Source organism: Hylaeus volcanicus, chromosome 1 (assembly GCF_026283585.1).
Source record: "Hylaeus volcanicus isolate JK05 chromosome 1, UHH_iyHylVolc1.0_haploid, whole genome shotgun sequence".
NCBI classification, from domain to species: domain Eukaryota; kingdom Metazoa; phylum Arthropoda; class Insecta; order Hymenoptera; family Colletidae; genus Hylaeus; species Hylaeus volcanicus.
This window is the reverse complement of record NC_071976.1, coordinates 602527-622262: the sequence shown is the minus strand read 5'-3', so window position 1 is coordinate 622262 and position 19736 is coordinate 602527. Positions and strand designations below refer to the sequence as shown.

Genomic DNA, 19736 nt, shown 5'->3' with positions numbered 1-19736 from the left:
GTGGGAGTTCCTTGGCTGCGTTCGTGAGAGTGGAAACATTTTTTGCCCTTGGCACACCTGCTCGCCTCGGCCCAATGATTTATCAACGAACGAATGGCCACCGGTTAAACGTTATTTGTCGGCACCCTTCGATTTAGGCTGTGCGTTTCCTTTTCTATTCCCTCAGTTTTATCCTGTAAGCACCCTGGTACCGTTTCTTCGCGCAGTTTGCCTTTAAACGGTAAAGCAACGAATCGATACATAAAATAAACGATACCTTGTTTCAGACGAAACGGCGCTGCCAGATTATAATCTTTACTTTCCGCTGTATGCGTGAGGTACCGAACTTAATAATAAACAGAGGAACGCATTATCGTCGAGATGCAAATAACCGTAGTTCCGTGGAATTTAAGGTAGCGTATATTTTAGGCGACGCTAACTGGCGAGCGTAGTATTAAAGTTGATTTAAAGGGACTACTGATAAGAAGCAGCATTCTCCAGGGAGCCATGCGAAATGTTCCCCTCTAATTTTAATGAAACTTTAATGATATTTAGAGGACCTCCGGAGAGAGGAGAGCTAGCCGCGTTATAAATCTCGCTTCTAACAACACGCTATCTCGTATTTCCTTTTCAGGTAATCATTCGTTTCTTCGGCCGACAACCGAATGAAATTTCCTTCCTAGCGATCGTAATTAAATTGTTTATGGTCGCGGTACTCTCTTTTCTCAGAATTTCCTTATTATTCCAATGATTGTTTTTAAATATGTATTTCATTTCGACAACTTATCGTTCCCTCCCTTCGTACTATATACTACTTCATCCTTAACGAATACTCTCCGTCTCTCTCACTCGTCATTTCCAGACAATCGTCACAATTTCTGCAAATACTTGCTCGCAAATTCGCTCTAGCTTGCTGACGTCACTCGATTCGTACAGCATCGCGGAATTTCCTAATACAATTCGGAAATTGCGCGTTAATTGCACCTCGCATTGTTCGAATAAAATGATCGTACGACATGATACGTTGACTAATACCCTGAGCTGTTAAATTTTTAAAAGTAGTTTGTTCGAGACAAAAGAGTCAGACGAATCGTCAGCTGTACGAGCCCGTTGCTAGCCACGCCTGTTCCATCGTTCGGACAACTTTTCGATTCCTCGGTTACAAAATTCGACTAATTAAAATTCTCGCATAGAATAGTTCCAACAACTTCAACAGTTCCAAGCTCGTAGTTTATCCTGATCCCAGTGTGTCCTACTTTGCCCGTTTATGAAAAAACTCCCTCCTGCATCGAACTTTACACACTCGGTGGTATACGCGTGTGCTCGACTGGTTGGCATCGTTGAGCCCCGTTGTTTGCCTTCTGTTCGGCTATATTGCGCCGCGATTATCCAGAACACGGATACACACCTATTCCATAAACGCGACTAATGTAGCAGCCTGCTCGCGATGCGAATACCCTTTAACGTAGGCGCGCGTCTATTGCACCGCACGCGCGCGCGCAAATTTCAACCGGAAATCTCGTCTCCGGGGCAATTAGCCAAGCTTTCGCATCTCGTGCACCGTTGACGAGGAACGAGAGCCTACCCGCTGGTGGTGTAACGAGCGTGGCGAGAACAGTGACGCAAATAGAGGGACCAGGACAGAGAGATGTACACAGGGTGTCCGATAAGGCATTCAGTAATATCGCTAACGCGTTTATTCCAAATATAAAGGTGCACGCGTGCAAATGTTTGGAAATTTGAGAGAATAGGCCTTCGGGCTATGCGATATTTTTTGTTCGTAACGACCCGATCGACCACGTTGACGTACTTTATCGGATACTTCGCCGAACACCCTGTACAGCGAGGGGAGAGAGACGGATGGAAATGGTAGGGCGGGAAAAGCGGAGGGGTGTGCAATTGTGCTCTCAGTGGGTCGAAAGTTTCTCGCTGGCGGGTACACATTATTCCTCGAAACTCTCGAATGTGCTTAATTAGGCGATATTTGAGGAGGCATCCCTTCACCGCGGAGTCCTCCACCCCTAGGTCGGCTTTACTCTCGCAAGCTGCTATTACGGAAAGCCACTGGATTTCCGTAAGAAAGCATGGATGCCCACCGGCTGCCGCTATCAACCTTCACCTTCTACGTCGTAGACGTCTTACCTGAACTAATATTGTTAGGGTCTAATTAGTACCATCCTGACACTACCCTGACCTTCTTCTATCCTCCTCCCCGGTTCTATCCTTCCTGGCTCTGTGTCTCTCCATTCTAATCCAACCTTCAGTTCTGCCCCGTTCTCCGTGTGTACGCCTCGTGTTCTCCAAGTCCTTTCCTTCCTTCCTCCTCTTCTCGACGTTTATACGCTACTATTGGACCGTTCCTTGCGTTGGCCCTTCTCTTGCAACCTGCGTAGGCTGGGTATATCCACTTTCCGCTGGATCCGTGAATTCTGGTACGCCTCGTTTCAACAGCCGCAGGAGACGCATAAGTGCCAGGCGGCGCGCGGACGCACAGCGGGATATTTCAGCGATCTCGCGGGACAAACGTTCATTTTCCAAGTGTTCTAAATGTGTTTATGGATATTATACATCAATAATAGAATGTCCTTTTCGAAGAAGAACGCGTATTATATCGCTGCCATTTTCGTTACAACGATACGCAACTACGAGACTGTGTATAAACTAACGAGTCGGTGAAATGCAAAAAGAAAATAATATATCGATTGGTAAGCTCGCGACTCTGAACTTTACGAATAGTATTTGGTTCGTGTTATTTGCTTCGTCTAAAGGATGACGAGATGGAAAGAGTTAAGCTGTTCTGGAATCGTGCCATTATTTAAAGCAAAGGCTTGCGGAGTTAGTCCGCTTTAACTCCCGTAACGTCGTATTATAGTCACTCGCAGATTTGATCAAACGAAACTGGTGTATGCGTTTATCCAGATTACGTGGTCATTTTGTGTTGGAATTAGCGAGAGCAGATAACGGGAATTCGGTATTTCACGATCCGATCATTATTCGAAGCGTTAATAAATGTTGTATTTCTTAAAGCGTATAAATTCCCGTATCAGGCACACGAATTCGATACGCGTTTCAAAAAGCCAATATTTGCGAAAAAGCTTTTTCCAGTTTCGCCACGTTCTGGTGTCAAACTCCTCACCAAATTTTTATCATCGATCCTCGCGAAGAAAAACGACACGATTAGTTTGAAACTGGTACAGTCCCAACATGCAACGCGAAAAGATATTATTTTGGGCAGCAACGAGAATCTGCGTCGATCGCAACACCCTCTTCCAGATTCACTTTCGGATGACGCGTAGAACGCGGAGAAATATACCGTTGTTTTTCACCGTGCTCGCTATTCAAGATTGCGTAGACGGCAGCCACGCGAACATAACGACACGACGCGCAGAACCCTTAAATCGCTTTAAAGCTCGCTGCAACGCCCGAGTTACGAGACCTTCTGATATTAGCTGTATTATAAACCACTTGTACGTGAGTGAGTTTCACTTGCGGGTAAATTGCAGATAGGTTGCACCGCGCACACGTAAGACTTTGCCCAAGGTATATTGCAGCGCGTGTAACGATGGCTGTTGTGCACACCTAGACCGTTCGCGGGAATATTGTTAACGTGGAAGGTCCTGTAATTAAAGTTGTGTTTAATCGCACTTCTGTGCCACTTACGCGAGCTCGATGTCCTAATAAGCTCGAGGAGGAATTGCCTGCCTCGCGGGTTTCTCGCACGCTTTACTTAATACTGATTTACGAGCTGTAAACGAATCGAGAAGCGCGGAGGTTCTCGCAAATATTTTTCGCGAGTACTCCGTTGCATTTAGAGCGTAAACACGCAGGTTTCCACGCTGGTGTGAAATGCGCGGTACGTTTCTCCGGGTCTCCGATTTCGAATTGTTATCTTTCAGATTTGAAGTTGCGTAGTCTAACGACGATCTGTATTTCTGTTTCAGGGTCGATGTAATCGGGATAAGCCGCCTTGCAAGTATTTCCATCCACCACAGCACCTGAAGGACCAGCTTTTGATAAACGGGCGCAATCACTTAGCCCTGAAGAACGCGCTAATGCAGCAAATGGGTCTCTCACCGGCCCAGCCACTAGTGCCTGGTCAGGTACCAACAGTGGTACGTCCGATCTTTAGCGCGTACCGTTGCACCACGTCTTCTGCTGTTCACACATCCACACATTTTCTTTTACCACGATCGAGAGATGTTGATTTTGTCTGTGTTAGTCGACGATTACCACTAGATTACCCTTTTTGGTAGGCAACGCTGAACGAACAAACGTCGGTGCGGTGAACTTGACGCATTCTCGTTTCGAGATCCATAACTTGACGAATTATTGTATATTTGGCTGCTGGCTGTTGGAAAAGTCAACGGCATCGGGAATCTCTGAAAGTCTTGTCATTTCGCCGTCTCTGTTCGTCGGCGTTCTTTTTTATTCGCGGGCATTGCACCGAGAGATAAACCCTCAGAGAGTAAAATTTAGCACGCCGCATGTTTCTGGTCAGTGTCATCCCCTTCTCCTTAACCCTTTCGGGACGGACGAGAACTGTAGTCGACGACCGCCGGAAACGTCGCGTCGTCTATAGTCGAGGGCTCACAGTTTTCAGCCAACGATGATTCTTGAGTTCCAATGATAGGCATTTCTGATCTCTAGATATCGCCGCCTTATCGGTCAATTTCGAGCCTGTCGAGTTCTCTCGAAAGGGTTGATTATATCCATAATTCTTGATAGACAGTCAATATTAAGATATGAACGTGCCGAAATAGAAGAAACTGTAGTTTTTATTAGTAATGTTAGATTGTCCGTTATTCAGTGGCACGAACTCGTCGATCGAAACTGTCGCCGTTTTGTTGATTCGTCAATAGAGTCTTTCGATCGACATCAAAGTTTATCGTTCGAGTCTAACGTTTGACGAATCTACAACAATGGTAATTTCCGTGCTAAAACGAGTAGATCGGCAAACAGAGAAGAAAAATAATAAATATTTCGCGAAACAAAATCAAAACATTAATACGCCCACTCGCCTTTTTATTCATGACATATATTCATAGTCGTTGCTACATGACATCGAACCCTATACTACTCGTATGACTGCCTGTCTGTCCCCTATGTTTGCCGCTGTGGCTCTCGTGGTTGTGGTTGATTGTTGGTGTGTTCTCCAATTACGTCATTGGTGAACAGGAGGCACCGGCACCTCCGGCACCACACCATCACCTTCAACAGCAAATCCAGCAGCAACTTCTCGCTACCCACGCCTTTATGGTAACTCCTGGTTTTGGTTGGCTTCCACTAATTTTTTAGTTAATTAAATGCCACGCGAGGCGGCGACGACGCCAACGGCTCGTCGGACGATTCTGCAAAATTTCTCGTACTCGACGCGGATAAAGAAAAGATCGTTCAGATCGTTCAGATGTCGTTTTCAAGCTCGCGTCGCCGCCGCGCGTGTAGTGTGCCTGTAAGATTAGTAAGCGTTTGTATGAAAGCTTCGACTTGTTTTAAGAGTGCCGCACTGTAAATTAAAAAAACTTGATCTGCATGCATCACGAGATGTTTCGTTTCTTTGTCAAAGAATACAAAATTTCTAGACGTTTTGAAATTTGTCTATAGAAGAGAAAAGCATGGAATTTTGCGGCCAAGTAAGATCACAACGTCTTCTTCTCTCTCGAATACTTGAAAATTTCATATCGTTGTCTGGAGTAGTTACCGCTCGATGGCTGATACGTCTTTTGAGAAGCGTTACAGTGAACCGAACCGGGGTACACCTCGAGCGTAAATTAATAACCTGCATTTCTTAACGATTATTCGAATTGCGACAACGCCAACAGGTCGAGAGCGAAGAAAACAACCGAACGCGAGGCACGGTAGCACCCCAGAAGAAAATGATTATCGCAGTCCTGACGCGAAGCGTTTTTCCCGGGTCAGTGACCATTATCGCGGTGTTCGGATGGCGGTAGAAAGTTTTTCGGTAGATCTATAGCGTGCCTCGCATCCGGGAAGCTTCTGTACGTCGACGAAAGTTGGAAGAATACAAGCACAGATCCTTGAGAAGAAGGAACGAGCGTTCAGCTCATTCGGCTGCGCTTCAAATTACCTGCCTTCGCTTCTGGGAACCCCGTTCCCTGCAAAACCGAACGCTTCTTGCGGGGACGCGCGCTTGTCGTTCAAACCGAAGCGAAACTTACAGCGAAAGAAAGAACGATTAAGGTTTCGCGAGTACCTAAACGCTCCTCTTCTTTTCATCGCGGACCGCGTAGTGTCCGTTAATTTACTCTACCGGATAAAATTCTTGTTATCGTACAGGACCTCTCGAGTAACGCATCGCTATTCTAAAGTGTGCCACGAGGTTAAAAAGGATATGGTTATAATCACTGGAATGGGTACTCGCGAAGCCTCGACGCGTTCCGACCAACGTCCGACGCGAGAATTACAAACAGCCCGATGTTTGTTTCGTCCGAATTGTCTTGTTCATTTTATTGCATTTTCATACGTAGAACTGGACACCTAGAACAATCTCGGAAAGTACCGACTATCTATTTGCCGAGCTTTCTCTCGATGTCCTCTTCTGCATTTAAATAAAGCGAGCGAACAAATTACCGACCACGCTTCGTGTCTACCCCTTGCAAGAGGGTGGGAGGTACTAGGGGGTGGGGCTACCGTGACTCAAGTTCGAAGGTGGCATAAAACGAGCCGCGTGGAGCGAAGGTGGGGGATAGGTTTGTTCTAATCCGTGTTACCTGGATACTTTCCGGGTGTTTTCGCAGGCGACGAATCCGTACCTGGCCGGCATGCCGCAGGTTGGCAACACGTACAGCCCGTATTTCGCGCCCAGTCCCATCATGCCTGCGATAATGGGCCCTGCGGATCCGACCGGAGTGGGAAGCCCTCTCGGCGTGGTGCCGCAGACGGTAGCGATGCCGCAGAAGATGCCCCGTACCGACCGCCTCGAGGTATGTCTACCACCAAACTACATTCAACAACAACAACAACAACAACAACAACAGCAACAACAACAACAACAGCATGGGGCCCAACACGGCGCAGCCGGGGCCTCAAGGTGCCCGATGGCCGCGCCCAATACCGTGTACCAAGTGCCGGCCGGTCCCCCCAATCAGGTGTCGCCCGTTTCCACGATGCAATCTGTCAATCATCCTCCGTCCCCGACCACCATCACCACCACCTCCTTCTGCACTCCGTTGCACAATCCTCACGCTCACCATCACCCGATCCACAACCTTATCTACGTCCACGCGTACTATTGAAATCGATCGTCGACCGGCTTTTCCTTCTTTCTGTTTTTCCTACTTTCTTTTTTCGCGAGTTTTCTTTCGACCACGGACCTTTAGATCTCGGAAGGAACATCGACCGTAAATGCTTGGAATTTCGCGGAATCTTGCGCACCGATAGACAGTCAAACCATGGCTTCGTCACGGGTTGCCGATGTTCCTCGCGAGTTAACGCGTCCCGTGTCCTATGTTTCGATCGTTCTTTTCGCTTACAGCGGAGACGAGAGGCGATATTCGCGATGACGCCTCCGAGTAGTCGGTTTAACGGTAGTTTGTCACTATTTGGGGATAATAGGGAAGGGGTGCTCGACTCGAAACGCTTCGAGGAGCGTTTTGAAATAAATAGAAGAGGGCAGGGACCTGGGCTGGAAGTCAGAGGCCATCGCTGGCTGTCCATGTCGTCGCGGTTCTCGCAAGAATTTTAAAGGAAAGATGCTCGACCGTCTCGCCAGGCTGACCAAAAACGCCATATATTTCTATACATTTATTCGCGACGATGAGTATATTGCGTGTGCGACTGTAAACGATCCAGATGGTTTTAGCTTTGTACGAACGTGTGTCGCGTGAATATTCAAGCTTCGTTGTCGTTCGCAGCTGTGGGATCGCAGTTTCGACGCTGACCCGTTTTTTTTTTTTTTAGCGAATTTATTTATTTATTTATTTTTTTATTTTTTTTCGATTCTCCCTTCCATCGAAAGTTCATTTGGGTTCGATATTTAACAACGACGGTATCACACTCGGGATGATCCGCGTGAAACTGGTGATTTCACGGATCACTTGTGACCGAGCGAACTAGAGCGAAACGAAGCTCATTAACGACGAACGGAAACAAAATGGCGAGCCGCATCCTCAGACGAGGAAACGGCTCGTTGCGCGCTGGCGTGAATCGCAGGCCAATTCCAGACCGCGAGCAAAGAGCGTGGCTACAATTTATAATGTACTCTTAGTAATTACTTATGGTTATCATAGCACTACACATACGACGTACGTGAAATTTTCGATTAAGAGAAGCATTACACGATATAGGGGCATAGAGAGTGTTGCAACGGTCGCGAGCGACCCAGAGGGTCCCGAACGAGTTCTAAATGATAAGAATTATTCAAGCCGGTATAATGGCAACGACGAAACCGTGATGATGATTACGACTATACTACTGGAATATTTAAAAAAGAGAGGCACGACGGTATGGCGAAATAAACGAAGGAAAAAAAAGTAGACGAATCTAAGAATGTGCAACGATCCTTGAAACGAGTTTCGGCTGTTTGAAATTGCAGAGTTGTCGGTTTTCCTTACGAACGCAAAAGATATTTAACAAAATTACTAGTTTAGAGTAGCGTTAACCGTTAGAAAATTTCAGTTGATTACTTTAAGGAGAGTAGGCAAAAGCAAGATTATAATAACGTAAAAGATATCGTAATAGTGGGTTAAAATATTTGAAATATAGGTACAGTGTTTATGCGACGAAGGATGTATGTAAGGGATCAGAGATGAACGAAAATTTCTTCCTCGATACTCGACGCGGAAACGATTGTGATTTTACAACGGACTTTTATTCCGGAACAACGAAACACAGAAGATTATTCAAAGTTTTTTAGCGCAAAAACATATTTTCGGAATCCTTTAGCTAGTCACTCGGAATCTCGAGCCAAACGAATCTTGGTGTCGTAAAGTCCTATTTTTATGAAGAATTCTAGATTAGATTCAAGAGTGTCAAAGTAAAGTGTAACAAAGGCATTATTAGTAATATTCTTAAGCGGTAAGAATAAGTCAGTCTAAAATTCATGATCGTTAGGAAACGGAAAGTCGAATCGTATCTGGGAGGCAGGGAAAGGTGCGTTTGGCACTCGAAGACAGACGGTGGCGCGTTTAATTAAGATCCACGAATTTCCCAAGCTTTTTGTCGTCGACATAACGAGGAACGTGTCGACGAGCACGCGCAAGAAAACGTTTTAGAAGCAACAATAATGTTTCTTGCCGCGCCCGGCAAGTATCCAGCGTTGAATTTCGCTGAAAGTTTCGTCTGTCTCGCGTAAAGCGCGGTAAGTTTTATAATGTTTGAGTTTACAGATTTCCCTCGAGCCTGTATCGTTTCTTTCGCCCGGCGGCTTTCGCGAAATTAACAAGTTTTCGCGCGGTAGTTCCGCGAGAAAATGAATAAAATCAGACAGAAGGGTGGTGGTGGGGGTATATCGGGCTTTGAAACTCTCGCGGATCGTTTGTGAAATGGAGCTCCCTTTTTCAGGAACAAGAAACGGCTCTTCGTAGAAAGCGAATTTAATACGTTTTCCGTGTATTCGACGGTAACGAACTCGACGCTCGTGTGAACAGAACTACAAAAGTTTCGGGTGTCTGCTGTCGATGCGTGTTTCTCGTATTCGACTGACGCGACAGAAAAATTGTTAACAGAAGAACCTGCAGCTCGTAATTGGTCCAACGACTCTACCCGTCGTCGAATTAAATGATTATATTTTTAACGCGAGACATGCTTATTATGCTACGGTAAATCGTGTAACTTTGTTTAAACCCTTCGTGCTCGCGCCTAGACGCGCTGGTTATTGTTTTTATCAACGCCCATACGTTCTGTTCTAAATGTAAAGAAACCGTGGAATAAATTTCCCTCGAAATTTTATATTATACCGAATTATCGTAGGGTCTCGTGGTTCCTCCTGCTTCGTTTCGCAGATCGTTGCATATTTTTTCAACTCAGAATTTTAACGTTTTAAAGAATCTATACATTTATGTACGTATGCAGAATACGTTTTTACGCGCCGATCCAGCCATGCATACGCACATAGTAACATGTGTACATAGTAGGTAGGTTAACAAATTAACTGATTGTGTTTCGTACCGCGGAGAACGAGAGTTAAGAATGGAGGAGTGTCTGGTCAGGTATGCCCAATTCTATCGTGGCATATTTTATTATTCTTCGTCGAGTTTCGACTGTATTCATATATTCTCCTCATACTAGACATGTACCGATGAAATTGGTTCGATATCGATTAGCGATTGTTATTACGAAATTTACGATCAACTTTCCAGCCTGGGATTAAAAAGTGATATCTTTGGTTAGACGCGTCGATATTTTATCCAACTACTGTTTTCTCGTTTATTTTTATTTTATTTTTGTTTATTTTTGTTTATATATATATACATATTTTTTTTTTTTTTTTTGTACGCGGATACGGTATTTTATCATGTTTCGACTTTTCCTTCCATCACCCATATTATTATTCCTCGCCAAAGGACATGTTCAAAGTTTTCGTACATCCTTTGTCTCCTTCGTCTAAAAACTAATACCGATGTTAGGAGTCTACGATTAAGTAAATGAGAAAAAAAGAGAGTACGAAAAGAATAAGAAATATATGCAATGTAATGTCGTTAATTAAACTATTGCAAATAGAATTCGGAAATATATCGATCGATTTATCAACTAACTACAATTGGTCTTACGGTATTATATTATTATAATATTTGGTAACATACACTAATGATGATAATTAGTAATCGTAACGATACCTATTTGTGATGTAATACTTGATGACTTGCACTAAGTTCGGGTCATATGAAATTTATTGAGCGATGAATTCAAATAAAAGAAATATAATTGAAATTGAAAACAATGCACAGACTATGTTTATTGAATCTTTTTTAAGTTCACTCAACGACCGAAAAAAAAAAGAATTTGTGTGCTTTTTATGTCTTACCTATTAGTCTTCTCGTACATTACCTTATTTTTCAAATACTTTTTTTCCAATTTTTTTGTTTCCTTTTTTTTTTGTTCATATCTTACTGTAATGTGCCTTTGCTCTTTTAGTTGATCGAACTTGTGCTCAAGTATGCTCAAACTGTATTACTTTTTTTTTCGTCTTTCCTCTTTGAGAATACAAACATTTCTGTGTAGTGCATATTCTGCTTGCAAGAACGACTAGACTCTGCGTACGTAAAAGTGACATCTTTATTCATTTTTTTTTTCATTTTTTCCTGTTTCTTTTCAATCGCAATCGCGCTAAAACTGACGCCACAGTCTATCAATCGAGTATTTTTTACAGCGACGATTACGCTGAAAAAAGATTGTTTCAATGACTTTTTTATTAACGATATTCTGCGTCAACGACGAACAAACCGAAATCACGCCCATCTCACTCTGTCTCTCAATTCAATCCCGTCTGGATATCTCGAATTCTCCTCAATCTCCAACCCCCTTCTCATCCATCAGGAAAAAAGAGAAGATATACATGTATACGTGTTCCCCCGGACGTTACATCTCGATGGTCTTAAAATAATTGCCTGCTGCCTGTTTATACCTGTATGTATATATGTATATATATATTAATATTAATATTAATATATTAATACATATACATACATACATATATATATATATCAATAATATTCGATATAAACATGTTTGGATTTCGCTACTTAGACATTAATAATCTCTAACCTTGATTGGCCGAGATTGTTTCTCGGTAGAAAAAAGATATCGCGCGCGCGCGAAGGAAACCGGATTCGTGGTGAAAATTCATAATTCGGTACTTTCCAGTTGCTCTCTGCGCGAAAGCTTGACCAATCAGGGAACTAAAGCCGTAGAAAGCCAAACGATGACACATTTACAACTTATAATCGTCAGTAGTGTCATGACCATAGTGAATGAAGCGTAGTGATGTCCATTAATTTTTTGTCTTTTCAAACTACTTGCATCGATGTTAACGAACTCGTACGCCACGCACACTAGCAAACGATTACGATAACATTATTAGTTGTACATCAGGCCACGCTGATTCCTGCAAAACGAGGGCCAAGTGTCCAACTTTGTGCTGCGTTTCGTATATATCGATTACAAATTAAAAATTATGTTTAGACTAACTCGAAGCAGTCAACTTATAATATAGAATAAAATCTTGGCTCTGCGATCAATCTTTTGTTAGAAGCGCAAACTTGGCCATCGATTCCTCGATCGACAAGAATCCGCGTGTCCCAGTACACGTGTACATATCACGTAAGATTTCTTTTTCACAGGCCGGCACTTAACTAAAGGTCCCTCTGTTCTATTTCTCTTCTCTTACTCTCGATCGGAAGATTATTTTATTTTTACCGTTTCCATTCTTCGATCTCGAGCCCGTCCGTTGATATCTTTTTTCTTCGTTCTCTCGTTACTTAATTTGCCATCGATCTTTCATTACCATAACAGAATTTTTATTTCCGTCTTTCTTTTGTAGCGATACATGCATATATTATCTTTGTTCTGTTGGCTATACTCGCTTCTGGCGTGCCGATGCTTTTCCAGTCGCGCGTTTCATTTCAATTACGTATGTATTTACTTCCGCTACTTTTTGATTATTCGAACGAATTTCTTTTTCTTCGATCGAACGAAACACGCTACGCTGCCTCTGGGAAAGCAACGGTAACGCGGACGTAACTCGGCAACGTAATCGCACAAAGCTAATGCTCTTTACAGCTTTTGTAATTTTCCTCGTGTTTTATATATATATATATATCTGTATACATCTTCGGCAGTACGTATAATTTTTTGACGACTATATATTTATATATATTTAATACATATATATATACGTATACCTGTGTCTCATTTTTTCAGCGCCAGATTTATATTTATAATTCGTTGTCTTCTTTTTTTTTCCTTTTTGCCAAAAGAACACTTGTTTACTAATTCTATTAATTGTTGGACGTGATCTGCGACTTATGTGTTTACTTTTACAGCTAGGAGGAGGTGCTTTTACATTATGTATACGATCGCATGCGAGTTTTTTGACATTTTATATGCATTTACCTGCAAATACGTACTCGAACATACACGTACACGTGCTCACACAAACACGGTACACGCTACACATCATGCTTACACGTGCAGAAGAGAATCTGTGCACACGCGAACGGAACGCAACGTAATCGGCCACATGAACGACACATCGATACACGAACATAAAGACACGCACACGTGCATAGACGTAACGTTGACAAACGTGATTTTCTTCTTCTTTTCACAATCGTTCTTCTGAATTTTATGCGTGAGCTTCAGCGGGCATTATGTACTTTAACTTGTTTTCATTTTGTCTCTTATCTCTGCTAATACGGAGCGCGGGCAACGGTACTCTAGACAGTCTCGAAACGAACAACCCGTCTTCAAACTCTTCACGGATGTCCTCGGCGTCGACGTCGTGGACTGCCCCGTACCTCTGTATCCGTTCTGATCGCAAGTGCACCGAGCGGTGAATAACTAGACCACACACGAGCACACACGTCAGCGATAACGCGTCGATGAACGTGCACAAACAAGTCTCTTTCCGAACGTGGACCTTCTCAGCGAATTACGATGGGAGAAAGTAAGATTCATCCGGAGTACGTGGACAGTCTAACAATTTCTATCAAAATTCTCTACACTTTGACGTTTGAAGTATACGTGGTCGTACGTATCGCAGGGAGAAAGAAAAATCAGTCGTAAATTAAGGGGAATGTGATGCCATCGGTAAGTAGAATGTGTACATATGTCGACTAGTTTCTGCTTGGCGATGACCGTCGTCTATACATCTGACCCAGGACGTCACACAGCTCCTTCCAGGACTGATCTTCCTTTCTCCCAGTTATACGAGCGCATATCTATTATAACAAGCAAGAAAGATCTGTCCAATGTTACGAAGAATGTGATACCATCGGCAAGTAGATTCTGGACACTGTCGGGTAACTTCCGATCGATAGCAGCTTCGCGAGGAACGAGTGAAACGTCTGACCCGGTACGTCCGATCTTTCTTTCTCCTCTGCGATACCTGTCCCGCTCCTTCGAAATAGGAGGTTGCTAATCAATCGAAGCGACGAGAAGTTTGCGCGGAGTCCTAGCTTCTACGCAAACGAAGCGAACTTTTTTTTTACTTATCTGTCCGCTTCAGGTGACTCACCCTGTGTAGTACGCGTGACCATTCGTCGTATCTGTTCTCTTTTTTCTCTCTCTTTCTTTCTTTCTATTTCCGTGTATATTTCTGTATAGCTGTACCTCTGTATATATCTACATATATGTTTATTTTGTTCTCTAAATATCTGATCTGTGCATATAATTCGTGTATCGCCTGTGTACGTGTGTGTGTCTCGTTAATCGTTTAATTCCCGTACGTTTACATTCCTAACGAGCTTTCAAGCTTCCATCGAAAGCTCGCGCTCTCCGGTAAATCGAAAAGATTTGTTCGAGGGAGAGCGTGGGCTCTCGAGTGTCTTCCACGCACTTAAACAGAGAAAAGAAAGTGCCGAAGAAGAACGAACGAAAGAATAGAATTTTTCTGTACTGTCGCATGCTGATACTCGCTTGCTTATCGTTAGTCGTCTCATTTCCTAACACACGATCGCCGCGCCTGTGCGTGCTTGATTTTCTGTGTACGCTTAGGCTTGAATGAATCCACACACCAGGCTTGCATGGTACTTACGGAATGCTACGTAAGCTCGCGGTGCACCGAGAAAAATGTCTAGTCGAACGAAACGGCGACCTATCGATACCGTATCGGTTCCAACGCTTATAAAAGTTAAGTTTCGAGCTTCATCGAATAGTTGTTACCGTTCGTGTTTAATTATGTTGAATAGTTTAAAAACGTGAAAGAAGTTACAACAGTATTCATCTACCCGGTATGGCTTCGTTCGATGTGTGGCCAAGAACGGACCTATTTTACTGCGAATTAAGTACCGGTTCGTAGCCTATACAAATTGTTCCTACGATGTTTCGTCGAACTTTACAAAAACACGTTTCACATAAAATCGGATCTTTGGTTCTAAAATTTAGATACATATGTCTGAAAAACAAAGAGTAGTACACGTCATTCGCGAGTCGTTAATCATTTCCAATTTTCAATTTTTTGTTATCATTGCTACGTCAGTGTTACTTTCTGGTTCGCACGACTGGGGCATAAATCGTCGATGAAATATCGTCGAGAAGGTTCGTCGCACTACATATTTTTCCGAATGGCTGTGCATCGCGACGGAAAACAAACGGCCGGAAATAGTACGTGATGCATGCGCAAGGAATCCTCTAACACATGTGCGAATTAACCCGATTGATAGAATACCGAAAGGATGCTCGTGGAGGCAGCCGTCAAAATTACCCCCCTATTTCACCCCCTATTTTTACCTCGAAATAGCCGTCCGACTTTCCGTGTCCTCTGACCTTATTGGGCGGGGCGAGGGTACACCGAAACCAGCGAACGACGTCTATTCGACAGAATCGAACACGGTATTTAGTGTCCACGTAGAGTAGTGTTTAGATGTTTCCTTTTTTCTGGGCGTTGATAAGCTCCGCTCTCTGACGGTCCGTCGTTCAGAGTCACTCGTCTCATCTAAATATGACCCTTGCATGCGAAATATGTAGATCATGTACAAACGTTTCCTGTAGTTTTATCGCGGTAGTATGACACTCGAGTTCGAATTATCTGGAATGCGTCGAGTTTTGAAGCAAGTCGGTAGATCGGGGTGTGGTACCAACGGCCAGAAAAGAAAAGATAAAGACCGAAAGAAAGTCAAGTTGACTGTTCTTACGCCTCCGAAAATAGACCCGACTTCCAGAAATGGGGCGCTCTTTCGTATCATTCGATCCTCCTACCACTACTGTATACATCGCTCTCTTTCACTACTTTACTTCTCCCGCCTACGTTTCTTACACTGTTTCTTTCACTTTGTTCTGCCTCTCTTACACCCTCAGACGCTTCCCATATCCCTCTCTAAAGACTTTCCTTGTTCGCTGCTCTGTACGTAGCGAATTGCCTCGCGTGGAACGAGTAGTCTTAAGCTCGCCTGTCGTTTCTCTTGTGATCGATTCGAGTTGCTTGTCAAATTATCATCGATCCTACGATCTATAACTTTAGTTTATCGCGAATACACGTTTCGGCTTAAATGAATCATTTTTCCTCTGATAAATGTACAAGTTCGCGTATAGTTTTAACTACGGTGTAAAGGCGAGCTTATCGTTTGAATTATGTTCGTGTTGGCCATTGCGACTATTAGTGTTCCAAAAGCTATCGTTTTCTGTTTCCATTCTTTAGACTACACCTATTCTCTCTCAACAATGCCGAATCACGATTCCAATCCAAAGTTCCCTATATCCCTAGAACCGTGGACAACGATTCTCTCTGAATCGCCACGACGTTCAATGATCAGAAAATGCGTACAGTCCGATTCGATACTCTTCGCCAGCTAACCGTTCCCATTTCCACAGCCTGTCATAGCTTTGTAACATAACGAAGACCTTCCAGAGTGTCTCGATTACGTTCGTTCCTGCTGCTGCGAGTCCAAGACTCGCTTTATTCCATCATTCTTGAAGGTTGAAGGCGACCTTGGTTAAAAAAATGAAACGGGTCGCCTTTATTCGGCTTATCCAACGATTCCCAGAGCTGCTACTCTCTCCATCCTCACTCTCCATACGGTTTTGCGCCCCTAAAGCCCAGCCCCCCTCAGCCCCCCAAACCCCTTTGGCCACATAGATAGAGTGCCATGCCATGCGTGTTCGCTCTTGCTGTAGGTATGTCGCGAGTTTCAACGCGGGGCGTGCAAACGCGGCGAGACGGAGTGCCGGTTTGCGCACCCCCTCGAGACGGTGCAGGCGAACGAGGACGGCTCTGTGACGGTCTGCATGGACGCTGTCAAGGGCCGATGCAATCGGGACCCCTGCCGCTATTTCCACCCCCCTCTGCACCTTCAAGCCCACATTAAGGCCGCACAATCTCGGGCTAGCATTGCGGTAATGCATTCTCTCTCTCTCTCTCTCTCTCTCTCTCTCTCTCTCTCTCTCTCTCTTCTCTCTCTCTCTGCCTATCTCTACCAGTTTCAATCATTTTTAATTTCTAACTGTGTCTTTACTTTTCACAAACTGTCTTGTTCATCCCCCGCCAGAGTTGGGCAGTCGGTTTTTGTTGCCGTCACTCGTAATCGTTAAGCTAAAAGCTACGTTTGCAGTCGATAAATCGAGGTCTTGGGAAGCTAATCGTGTCCAACTGTAATCATGATTATCGATTAGACAGTAATCGTTATCGTGAATCACGCGTTGCCCAACGCTGGTCCCCGCCAATTTCGCTCCTAGTGCGTTTTCTGTTCTGCTGAGATCGAAAAGATCGGTCCTGGGTTGGAAGGAACCGCGGTATCGGGTAATTTTTCTGTTGGCATAGCTCACCAACGGCGACCGATACGTCCGATACGATCCAGGAGTGATCTTTCGAGCTGTACCTTAACCCGTTTCCTCTGTCTCTCGACTCTTGGAATTTGAATCTCGAAGAGTGTACCAATACCAAGACTTCTATCCGTTCTTCCTCGCGCCCGGACAAAGGAATCCTTTTCATCCTAATATCCGATAATTCTTCCTCTTTCGTGCTCCCTCTCTCGAACCTGCGCCTCTCCCGCGATCCGCCTTTGAATCTTTGTCCTCAGGTTTCTGTTTCCCTTCTCCGTCGTTCCTCTGCTAGACGATGACCGCGCGACAAAAGCCACGTTTCGTCATTAAAGGGACGTGCTTTCCGGATATACATATATCCAGCGAGCAGACGAAATGATAAAGTCGGGGAATCAAACCTCTGAAGGACGCCTTCGCGAAAGCGTCGTCAACTCACGATGCGTCTGGCGTGGAACACCAACGCTCTTTGTCGCGATTCGCGTCTATTTGTCGTTGCGGTTACGTCTACTTGTCTCGACCTAACGATGGGATCAATAACACACTCTTAACTCGTTAACTCTTTGCAACCGCGGTGGCTAAGGGACCACCTACTATACAGAGTTGACAACCTTTGAAATGAAAAAAAAATTAACGATTCTTTTGTATGTCGAATATACTCGTACGTTTCCTTATCACGCGAGTTTATCAGAAACAACCAACGACATCGATGAGTCGAAAGACGACTGTCCGATCCAGACTCCCCCAAACCTATTCTTTGACTACTTTCTCACTTACTCTCTTTTCACGCCTTTCTATTTCTCTCTCGTTCCATGTGGCGTGTGCTTCATGTGCGGATGTTTCGTACGTTATTTTTTCTTTTTTTTTTCATTTTCGCTGAAAATTGGGTATTAGCCGACGCTCTGTCTGTTTGATCGCTGAGCTTGGCGAAAAGGTGCGGTGGTGGTAAAAATCTGTAATTCCGTGCATACGTGTACGTCTCGTGGCTTCGTTTGGGCAAGTTCCGTGTATACGGGAAGAACGAAATGCATGGAAAGTAAAGTTGAAATGCAAGAATTTATTTTTATGGAGAATGGCGACAAATGGTCGATTTTGAAACTCGTTGGAAATATAGACTTACCGTGGGGCACGTGTCTACCGAAAGTACAGATGCATGTTTTACAGCAATTCCGCGTTTCCAACGAGTTCGGAAATTGAATCAACGCGAATGGTTCGCTTAATTTCTTCCACCGTACTCTTCGCTGGACAGTAAAAAAAGTAAGTTCGTCCAAGCGAATGGAAAGTCCTCGAGAATAAGCCAAAGTAAGGCCGTTCGCGACGAACAAAATACTCGAAGTGCACGCATATCATCCCTGACCGCATATCGTGTCCATTTCTCGTGTTCCTCTCCCTTCGATCACACCTTCTACTACATATCTTCGTACCGTCTTCCTCTCTTTCGTCTGTCTTATTCTCTATCTTCGTACTTTCACGTGTACTGTCACCATCTTTCAGTTTCCTGGGTTTTGCGTGAAAAGGAGCTTTCGTTGCTGCGCTGCTTTTCGCCAATCTACGTCGAGTACACTCTATACGTCGGGCTTCCCTCCCCTTCGAATGCAGTAGTCCCTCATACGTACTCTCTATAATACGCTATTACACACGTATCGAACTCCCTGTATACATATGTACAGCGATCCATAGATACATATATATACATTTATGTATGTATGTATGTATGTATGTATGTATGTATGTATGTATATCGATATATATTATGTATTCATGTATGTATAGCACTGTCGCACGTGAGACAGGTTACCGAACCACAAGTAAAATTGGCCAATAGTTGCGCAGTGCTCGAATTACGCGATAGCCGTAATCGTGTGTGCCGTCGAATGCGAATTATCTCGTCTGCGGAACTAGCATCCAGAGCACTATAAAGAGCCATTGTCATCGGATGCGACGACAAGCTTAATTAAACGTCAATTGTGCGTAATTCGTTAGAGTCGAAACGGCTGTTAATGGCCGCATGAGAAAAACGAGACGTCAAACTCGACACGGTTATCGCTGGTTTTGTACATTTATATTAGTTTTCACGTTGTAATCCTCCTACATTCCAATTTTAAATTCTCTTGTTTTTCTTGTGTTTTGTTACTCCGATCAGAGCCTCACGGTACAACGTCCAATCCGTTTCCCGTTTTACTTTCTGTTATTATCCCCTACCGATATCGTACATGGTCCCTCTCTCATGTTTGTCGCTTTTGTGTTCGTCCGTTTTTACATTCTCCTGTATGATGTTCAGCCGTTTTTGTAGCGTGTAGTGAGTAGTACACGAGGCAGAATTCTTG

General features: G+C 44.0%; 1 protein-coding gene across 17 annotated transcripts in view; it reads left to right on the top strand.

Moving 5' to 3' along the window:
- Positions 1–19736, top strand: part of LOC128872406 (protein muscleblind) — a 282172-nt gene that overhangs the window by 235762 nt on the left and 26674 nt on the right. For 8 of the 17 annotated variants that reach the window (XR_008456185.1, XM_054115116.1, XM_054115063.1 and 5 more), the window contains 4 exons: positions 3921–4091; positions 5155–5235; positions 6735–6920; positions 16768–16986. Coding sequence is in view for 12 of the 17 variants with exons in the window: in XM_054115063.1 (XP_053971038.1) it covers positions 3921–4091; positions 5155–5235; positions 6735–6920; positions 16768–16986 (657 nt within the window). In the remaining 5 variants the exon portion in view is untranslated. The remainder of the gene's footprint in view (positions 1–3920; positions 4092–5154; positions 5236–6734; positions 6921–16767; positions 16987–19736) is intronic. The other 9 variants (XR_008456187.1, XM_054115107.1, XM_054115096.1 and 6 more) reach the window with 3 other exon arrangements.